At 50.4% G+C, this 9580-nt stretch overlaps 1 protein-coding gene across 2 annotated transcripts; it reads right to left on the bottom strand.

Annotated features, from left to right (window-relative positions):
- Positions 1-445: 445 nt before the first annotated feature.
- Positions 446-5492, bottom strand: LOC101407546 (sialic acid-binding Ig-like lectin 14). 2 transcript variants are annotated; one of them, XM_087421230.1, is made up of 7 exons: positions 5434-5492; positions 4986-5366; positions 4489-4767; positions 4215-4262; positions 1284-1541; positions 1043-1178; positions 446-842 (listed from the first exon to the last, which is right to left on the bottom strand). In XM_087421230.1, the coding sequence occupies exons 1-7, from the start codon at positions 5468-5470 to the stop codon at positions 713-715; spliced, it is 1269 nt and encodes a 422-aa protein (XP_087277356.1). In that variant the 5' UTR covers positions 5471-5492; the 3' UTR covers positions 446-712. The 2 variants fall into 2 exon arrangements, with proteins under 2 accessions (XP_087277356.1, XP_087277357.1); XM_087421231.1 differs by having other exon boundaries at positions 728-915.
- Between the last annotated feature and the right edge of the window lie 4088 nt (positions 5493-9580).

Below are 9580 nucleotides of genomic sequence, written 5' to 3'. Positions count from 1 at the left end.
TCAGTAAGGGGAACTGAGAGCCTTGGAGGAGCTGTGCGAACACACACACACACACCCCCCTCCCACACCAAGGCATATAGTAATCAAAACATTTAAACCTAGGGAAAAAGAGTAAATATTCAAACTAGCCAAGCAAAAGACAAACTAAAAGCAGAGATGAAAATTACAGCAGAATTCTCATAAGAAACTATGCAGGTCAAAGAATTTGAAGAACTGAAACAGGAAAAGTGTTAACCTAGAATTCCTGACCCAATAAACATATCTTTCCAAAACTGATGTAAATGAACATTTCTCCGACCAACAACAGCAGAGGGAATTCATCCCCAGTGCACCTGCGCTATAAGAAATATAGGAAAAGATCTTCAGGCAGGAGGAAAATGATACAATACAGACACTGGAATGTGCACAAAAAAATGAAGGGCCATTGAAATGGTTAATATGTGGATCAGTATACAAGAGTTTATTTTTCTACTTAAAAACTCTCTTTAAAATGTACCGTTCTAAAAATAATAATATATTATGGGGTTTATAACAATATACCAGGGGGTTGAATTATGTGCTCATCAAAACTACATTAAGTTAAGCATGCAGAAGCAACATATTACATGAACTGTAACTCAAATTAATAATAGAAAATATCTATCTCCTCACATGTCCTCCAAGCGTTCGTTTAGAACCATCAGGAAGAGTCCTGGACACCAGAGGTGAAGGGTCATTTCTGCAGAGGAGGCAGGACCATGTCATGCAGCGCCTCCTTGCTCCACAAAGCTGTGCCGGGAAGGGTCTCAGACACAGTGGTCTGATGGATCCTCATCCACTTGTCAGGGATCTGGAGCCCAGACCTGAGAACCGCCAGGAGGAAGGGGTTCAGTGACAGCAGCCCTTCCAGCCCTATCCCCTTGGGAGTCTCTGAACCTGTAGGGGAAACACAGTTCGGAAATGAGAGATCGGTTGTGTGGAGTGTGCGTTCTGGAGAAGACAAGAGGGGTGAGGCTACCCAAGATGTCCCTAAATGTGGGACATCTTGAGAGGGGCTTCTCACCTGGTGTAGTAGATCCAAGTGAGGCCATAGGTGAGAAGGAAGCCAGCCCCCATGAGACACCCCCTGAGCAGGGTGAGGACTAGAGGCCAGGAGCCCTGCTGCTCCCCAGAGGTGTGGGGGAAGGAAGAGGAGACACCTGAAGGAGACAAGGGGGAGACAGATGGAGAGGTAAGTTTCCTATAGTCCACACCTGAGCCTGCTCACGGCCCCACCTAGAATGCAGGCGTCCTGCTGTACTCACCCTTCACAACTAGCTTCACGGAGACATGGTAGGAGCCCCAAGGGTGCTGAGCTCTGCAGGTGAATTCTCCTCCATCACCTAAGACCACCCGGGTCAGCTCTAGGACCCCAGGATCCAAAGCCTTGGAGGGGCACAGGGTCAGGCTTCCCCGGGACCAGCTCAGCTTGGCAGGGTAGTTGCCATCAGTGTCACAGACCAAGCGCAGGGACTGGCCCTCCTGGACTGGAAGAGATGAGCCATTGCCCAGAGCTTCAGGTCCTGGCAAGACAGAGAGAAAGCTGAGCCCAGGCCCTCATTAGGGGCGCTCTCCTTCTCTCTCTCTCTCTTCCTTGCATCATGTAGATCTGTTTCTTCTCTTCCACTGCCTGATGGGCTCATAGCTTCTGGGCTCAGCCCCAAGGGGACAGGGCTAGGAGCAGGCACTGCAGCCTTTCCAAGAGTCCGTTGTGCATTCTCATGAACAACCTTTGCGCCCACACTTCCCTTCTGGGCCATCTGTGCCAACACAGATTCTAGATTTGCCTCTATGAGCCTTACTGTTTGGTCTTTCAATGACGGTTCACTGAGACCAGTCTAATTTAGCTGTGTCTGAGAGCTCACAGTCTTGTGGGGGAGACATCCAAAAGCAGGTACTCACAGAGCAATATGACGTTTTGTGATGGGGACAAATCGGGCTGAGGGAGCCCTGAGGACGGGAGTGCATTGAGACTGTCAGGACAGGGAGGGCTTCCCGGAGGAGGAGAGGCTTAATCAGAGCATGAGAATGGGTGGGAGCTGGCTAGAGGGTAGTGCCAATGGAAGAATGTTATGTGAGGAAAGTAAAAGAGGTGCAACTATAGCTGAGGTGTGAAATCACCCTCCATGCTCAGGGAAAAACAAATAGTTCTGTAAAGTTTGAGTGAATGGGCGTGTTTGTGAGTGTTTACATATGATGCTACTGGAAGAAATTATGGAAGATTGAAAACACTACAGCAGAGTGAGGAAAGTCAGAGGCATCAAAGAAAATATTGATTTACTCAACCATTGTTTTACTAGTAAATGTTTAACGACTAGCTCATTGGGGGAGACGAAAAAATCCCTGATTTGTAGTATTTGTCAATATCCCTGGCAACTCCCATCTTGGCCAACGTCAAGCACCCAATTTGAAGAAGTCAATGAACCCAGAGTTGAGAAAAGATGGACACAATTGGCTCATGCCAACCAGTGAGAGCCAACACCAGTACACCACTAAAGGAACTCAAAAGAAAAATGCATGTTTTTGCCTGGAAAAATCACCATATGCTAAGTCAAAAGGCCATCAATAGACTGGAAATCAATCCTTTCAACTAACACACAGCTGATGTCCTTAATATGAAAAGAGCTTCTTCAAACCGTCAAGAAAAAATCCACAAAGAAAAACAAACAATTCTCAAACATAATGAAAGATACTCAACCTAGTCACAAAATGACACTGCAACTTAACATGACAGTGAATTCGCTTAAGATCAGCAGGGATGAACATGTTCAGCAGCGGAGGAGGCACATTGCAGGTGGGAGTATAAACAGAACCACCTCCATGCAGTGGGATTTGGCCACATCTGTAGAAATTACAAACATACCCTTTGATCCAGGACCTTCTTCTCTAGGAAATTATCTGAAAGACACACGCACACACGTGGGAAATGTTCTCACAAGTTCTTCAGTGCAGTATTATTTGTCTGAGGAGAAGCCTGGAAACAGCGTCGTTTTCCAACAATGGGGGACCAATTAATTACTTTATAGTACAATATACTTCCAGTTGGAAAACCACGGAGTCATCATTAAGAATGAAGAAGGTTTCCTATGTACTGATACAGAAAGATCTCTAAGATAGACTGTTTGAGAAAAAGACAAGTTTCATTCATAGAAATGTACCAATGTCACTTCCTTGGTTGTGACAAGTGTGCCAAGGTGATGCAAGGTTGTAATGATGAGGCAAGAAGAGTGATGGATTATGGGCACTCTCTGCACTATGTAAATCAAAAATTACTCCATGTGAAAAGATAATAAAAAATAATAATAAAGATGCAGAGCAATGTGTATAGTATGATGTGTACAGATGTGTGTTTTTAAATGTATATCCATAGGTAATATTTGGGAAGATAACCAAGAGGGAGGTTACATACAAGTAACCATACAAGATGCTGAATACTATTTTATTCTAATTAAATTTGGCTAGGGACTGAATTGAGTTTCTCCCAAATTCATATGTTGAAGCCCTAACCCCCAGTGTGGTGGTATTTGGAGGTATCTGGATGGGCTCTTGGGAGGTGATTAGGCTTAGATGAGGTCATGAGAGTGGGGCTATCATGATGACATTGGTGCTCTTATAAGAAGAGACACCAGAGGGCTGGCTTTTTCTCAGTCCTGTGAGGACACAGCCAGAAGGCGGCTGTCTACAAGGCAGGAAGAGAGCCCTCACCAGGAACTGGATGGCTTACACCCTGATCTTGGACTTCCAGCCTCCAGAACTGTGAGAAATATATTCCTGTTGTTTAAGCCCCCCAGTCTGTGGTATTTTGTTATGGCAGCCCAAGCAGACTAAGGCACATTTTATGTTTACTACTTTAAACACTAGTATTAAAATGATACAAGGAGGCTGTAGGAGTAGGAGGGGTCCTAATCCTAGTGAGAATGAGGACAGGTTTTGGGACAAGGGTGTGTCCCTGGCATGGAGACAGCACATCCTTTGGACATGGAAGAGGCCCTTCATGCTCCCCGATGGCAGGTTCAGCTGTGGGGCAAGGCTAGCTTGTAAGCTGATGATCCAGTGGGGGACTTCCCACAACTACTGTCCCCACACCTGGCCTGAGCCTTTCTCCCTTCTGAGTTCTGAACCCCAGCTCTCCTCTGAAGGGAGGAGACAGACCCCGCTTCCACCACACCTCTGGGAGAGGAGAGGCTGCGTCCTACCTGTGCCTTCTTTCCGGAAAACGCTGATGGTCAGGTTCTGGGGCACATCTGGACAGACAGACATAATTGTTCCCCTTTCAGTGGCAGGAAGATGAGTGTTGGCCCTTCTCCCCAGAAACTTTAGAAATAAGAGAGGGTGGAGTCTCGTGTCCTCTTTTCTTCCTCCCAGAACCAGCTTGCAGGGCCCAGCACCCAGTATCCCAGGCCCTGCCCCCCTTCCCCTCCTCTACACCCACTGCCTTCAGGGATTAGGCCATCCTGGCCTGGCACTCACAGGACACGTTGAGCCGGATGGTCCTCTCTGAGCTCACGCCAACTCCAGGGAAGGTCACTCGACAGGTGAGGTTGGTGCCATGGTCCTGGGGCCGCGGGGTGAGGGTGAGCACCGAGGAGTGGGCAGTCTTGGGGCCCAGGGAGGTGAGGGAGACCCCGATCCAGGAGAAGGTGGGGGGCGTCCCCCTCTCACAGGCCCATGGCACTGCACAGGTAATGTTCTTGGGGTGGCCAGATTCTAGAGTCCCCTGGAAGTGGACATCAGGTGTCTGTGTCAGAGCTGAGGAGGAGAGAGACAGAGACACAGGCCCTGGATACGGGGACCCCAAGTGTGACCCTAAGAGCAACCTCTGCCTCAGGCCAGCCATCTCCTCCCCAGCTGTCCTCAGCATCCTGTCTTCCTGGATCACCCCTGGTTATTCCAGTATGAGGTGCAGAGGATCCCCTCCCAGCCCTCAGAACCCATCCATGTGTCCTCTCCTTGACCCCATTCCTTACCTGTCACAAGCATAGAGAGCGGGTTCTCTCTGTAATCATATTTCGCATAAAACCCTCTCTCTATCCTAAAGAAGTATGTCCCCGAGTCCTTCCTCCTGGCGTCTCTGATGTCCAGGGAGCAGTCGTAGACCCGGGGGTCTCCAAGGAGGTGGAATCGGCCCTGGGTCGCCTCCTGCACTTCATGATCTGGGTTGTTTGTGGCCACAAGCGTACGCTGGAGCTGATATTCCCATTGTCGGAACCAGTAGCCGTGAGCTGGGTCAGAGTCAGTGTATCCATATGCAGGGTAGGAGACATTGCAGGGCACTTGGACGCAGAGGCCCTCCTGCACTGTCACAGATTCCACTTGCAGCTGGAATCTCCCATACTGAGCCTGGGACCCTGCAGGGAAATGCGGGTCAGCTGCAGCCCCCACCCTGCCCACACCCTGTCTCCTGGTCACACTCACCTGCCCACAGCAGGGACAGCAGCAGCAGCGGCAGCATCTTTGGGGTAAGAGCCACAGGGCCTTGGTGTAACAGGACTGAGAGGAAGCCCCAGCAGGAAGCCCAGGGTGAGGCCAGAAAGGTGCCTGACCACAGAAGAGGAACTTGACACCCACAGGCTGTTGGAGCTGGCGTGGTCCTTGGAGATTAACCACTTCTACTTTCTAGATGGGGTCCCGATGAGGGTCACACACAACAAGGAGGACCCAACTCCCTGCTCCTTGTTCCCTGTATGTGGCCTGTCCCTCTCACATCATTGTTCACGCCAGGAAAGTAGGCACTGCCTGGCCAATCAGAGCTTCTAGGTGCCCCCAAGTGTCAGTCACACCAGGAGTGGGACTCAGGACGGGCTGGCAGGGGAACTTCAATCTGTGAAAGATGGGGAAGTTTCTCCCCACCCCCAGGAGAGGGAGGAGGTGATTAATCAATGAATGAATACGACAATGGCATCTTGAGCATCTAATCCTTTCTGGGGAGTGTAGTCAAAGGGGACAATGTGACAGACTGTGTCTGTGTCCTTGAGAGCTTCTCTAACACCTGAGGAGGCAGAGAAACCCCAGACCCTTCCAGTTCGTGTTGGGACAGTGTGTGATGGTGGAAGCACAGGCAGGGGCTTGTAGGAAACCGATTGCTCTGTGCAACCAGAAGGAGAGCTCCCAGGTAGAAATGGCAGAGTGGACGGGATCAGGATTCTGAGGAGGTCAGAGGACATCACCACCACGGGTGGTCCTGGGGCTCCCTGACCCGCTCACAGCCCCTGCTCCAGGCATCCCTGTTGCTGACTGCACAGGCCAGGCCTGAGAGCTGGGCATTTGGAGCAAGATGGCAGCATAGTGTGATGTTGTGAGAAAGCCCAGACAAGGAGTCAGGGGTCTGGCCCTTCTCCCCTCCACGCCTCAGTTTCCTCATCTGTCATGTGGAGGGATCCCAATTCTCAGCCCTCATCTGTGGGAGAATCCAAAACGAGGACGGAAGGGGGCAGTCCTGCAGGTCAAGGGCCTGGCTCTGCCCAATCCTCAGTGGTCATTCTGAGTCCTGCCCTCAGCGAGAAGCTCCTGGTGGTCAGCATTGCCCTGGGGATCCCTCACCTGAGGCCTCCAGTGAGGGGTCAGGGCTCGGGGTCTGCAGCCAGGTGGCACTGGGGTCAAGTCGGGCTCCCTAATGCCTGCTGTGCCACCTTGGGAAGGGGCTTAACCACTCTGTGCATAGTCAGATGCCTATGCTCATGGGGTGCTATAGGCTGAATTGTGTCACCCCCAAAACTCATATGTTGAAGCCCTAACCCCCAGTACCTCCAAATGTGACTGTCTTTGGAGATAGGACCTTCAAAGAGGTAATTAAATTAACTGAAGTCATGAAGGTGGGCACTAATCTAATAGGACTGGTGTCCTTATAAGAAGATGAGATCAGGACACAGACGTGCACAGAGGGAAGACCAAGTGAAGATGGAGGGGGGAGGGGAAGGCAGCCATCTGCAAGCCAAGGAGAGAGGCCACAGAAGGAACCAGCCCTCCCAACACATTGATCTCCTGCTTCCAGCCTCCAGAATTGTGAGAAAATAAATTTCTGTGATTTAAGTCACCCAGTAGGTGGTATCTTGTTATGTCATCCCAAGCAAACTAATTCACGGGGTCACCAAAAAATAAACGTGTTCATGCAAGTAAAGAGCTCTCAAAAAGCCTGGTCTGGCCCACAATGGACACAGGCCACTCAGTGTCCAGTGGCCAGTCTGCAGGATGGGGCCGCTCTGGGGGTGGGAGGAGAAAAGGGAAGGGAAAGGTTTGGTAACCAGAGGAAACCTCTGCTGCTCCTCTGTGCACCAGCTCTGAACTCTGTAGGGCACTTACTTTACCCTGGTCACCCTTCCCCTCCTCTCCCCAGGACAGGACAGGTTCCATGGGCCTCTGCTGGGGCTGGTCCCTCTGCTGGCTGAGCCTGTCACTGCTCCTGCACCCTGGGCACCTGTCACCCATCTGTTGAGTGTAGTGTCCTGGGGGGCGGGGCTGAGGTGCGGCTGACCCTGGAGGAGCAGCAGCCAGAGCCAGGAGTGGGGAGCAGAGACACGCTCACAGCCTGGTGTGGTCAGGGCTGAACTAGTGGGGAGGACAGGGCTGTGGGAGCCCCAGAAGGGAATGAGGATGAGCCTGGAGGATGGGACAGGTGCGCTGGGAGGTGGAAGGTGAGCAAGGTTGTCTGGGAGGTAAGTTCATCCTCCAGAGAGCACGACCAGAGCCAAGGACGCGGGTGTGAGCAGACAGGGAGCCCCCGCAGCTCCACCTGCAGCCCCCGGCCAGTGCCTTTGCCTCAGTCAGCTCTTCAGCCTCTCAGCTCCAGGGTCCAAGGAAATCTGAGTCTGATCTCCTCCAAAGCATCTCCTGCTCCTCCTCCTCTTTTGGGGAGGGGGAGGGTAACTGAGCCACCCGATGAGCTCTGCAGCTAACATTGCTCTTTGCTGTCCCATGCGGGGACCCTGGTTCCCTCCTGTCCAGCTCCCTTCATCCACATACAGCTTTCCAGGAAGACATCTCAGGAGCTTCCTCCAGGAGCCTAGGGTTTGGGCAGGAGCTAGAGTATCCAAAGGGATGTCCCATCGAAGCTGGGACGAAGAACATTCCAGACAACTCTGAGGACTCCAAGCATGCCCCATGAACTCCACTCACACCCTTATGGGATCCTCACAGCAGGACCAAGGGGAAGCTCCAGGGACAGAAGCCACTTAGCCCCCGGGCCCCCCACACTGGCTGTGACCCCAGAGCCCACTCTCCTTTGACCCCACTTAGTTACTCCCCGCTCCTCTGAGGTGAGTCCATTTCCCTTCTCACCTGTCCCAGCTTCATGTCTCAGCCTTTCTAAAGGATGAGGGACGATCCCACCTTCCTGTCCTTTCCCTGGCGGTGACTCTGAGTGTGGACACAACTGCTGTTCTAGGCATGGGTCAGCAGCCAGAGTGGTGAGGCCGCAGGATCTGCTGGACCGTGGGCAGCAGGGACAGGTGGATGGTGATGTCAGTGGGGAGGGATGTGGATTCTGAGAATGAAAATGTCACCCAAACTGCAGAAAGTGGCCCAGAGTCACAGGGCATCTCTGACCTTTCTCTCCTGCTGGGACGTTGGGTCTAGCTGGCCTGAGAACCAGGGCCCCAGTCTTCCCATGGAGCCAATGGCTGATGATTTGTTCTGTGTGTCTGTGGTGTGAGTGTGCCTGTGGTGTTTGTGTATCTGTGGTGTGTGCCTGCATATATGTATGTGTGTTTGTGTCTCTAGTCTCTATATGTGTCTGTGGTGTCTGTGTCTGTTTCTTTGGTATGTGTATATGTGCGTGTGTGACTATGCTTGTGGTTTCTGTATGTGTCTGAGATGTGTGTATCTGTATGTATATTTGAAGTGTGTATGTATCTGTGTGTGGGTCTATATGTGTGTCTATGGTATCTGTGTGCGTGTCTGAACTGTGTGTGTGTCTGTATAAGTCCTTATTGTGTGTGTGCATATGTGTGCATGCTCAAATGTCAGTTTCTCAATGATAACGTTCATGGACAACATACTGAAGAGTATAGTCCATCCCCTACTCCCTATATATCTTTCCTGTTTCTTTTTTCTCCAAACCTCTTATCACCAGTCAATATAATATAAAATCTACTTAATTATTCTTTACCTGTCTCTCCCGCTATTGATATGGAATCTTCACAAAGGATCTTGTATCCCTTCTGCTTACTGCTGAATACACTCAGTCTAGAAAAAATGCTTGGCATATATTAGGTGATGAATAAATATTTGCTTTAAGAATTGTAAGGAAATTTAGAATAAGCAAAATGAGATGACTGGCTGTCTCCTGTGGAAAACTGTACATTCTTTAGGGCACACCCTTTCTGAACTATCTGATTCTAGCATTTCACTGCCTTTGAACTATTTTACAGTGCTGTAATTTGTAGATAATTAATAGCAATGCAAATACTTTACGTCCACAGACATGCACATTCTATCCATTGGGGTCCACTTGAATCTCCCCACCAAGCCAGTTTCACATGCATTCATTAATTCATGTCAACATCCCTTTACTCCATACAAATATGCACTTCTTCCATTTCTGCCTCGTTCTCCCATTACTGAGTTA

The sequence above is a fragment of the Ceratotherium simum genome, chromosome 33, assembly GCF_057802395.1.
Source record: "Ceratotherium simum simum isolate JZ-2026a chromosome 33, ASM5780239v1, whole genome shotgun sequence".
NCBI classification, from domain to species: Eukaryota; Metazoa; Chordata; class Mammalia; order Perissodactyla; family Rhinocerotidae; genus Ceratotherium; species Ceratotherium simum.
This window is presented reverse-complemented; position numbering and strand designations above follow the sequence as displayed.

What these genes read in the sequence shown, in the direction of transcription:
- LOC101407546 (XM_087421230.1), bottom strand. Translation starts at nt 5,470, where the DNA reads ATGCTGCCGCTGCTGCTGCTGTCCCTGCTGTGGGCAG. An exon ending in GCTGTCCCTGCTGTGGGCAG is followed by an intron (nt 5,367 to 5,433) that starts GTGAGTGTGACC and finishes ATTTCCCTGCAG; the next exon opens with GGTCCCAGGCTCAGTATGGG. An exon ending in TTTCCGGAAAGAAGGCACAG is followed by an intron (nt 1,542 to 4,214) that starts GTAGGACGCAGC and finishes CTGTCTTGCCAG; the next exon opens with GACCTGAAGCTCTGGGCAAT.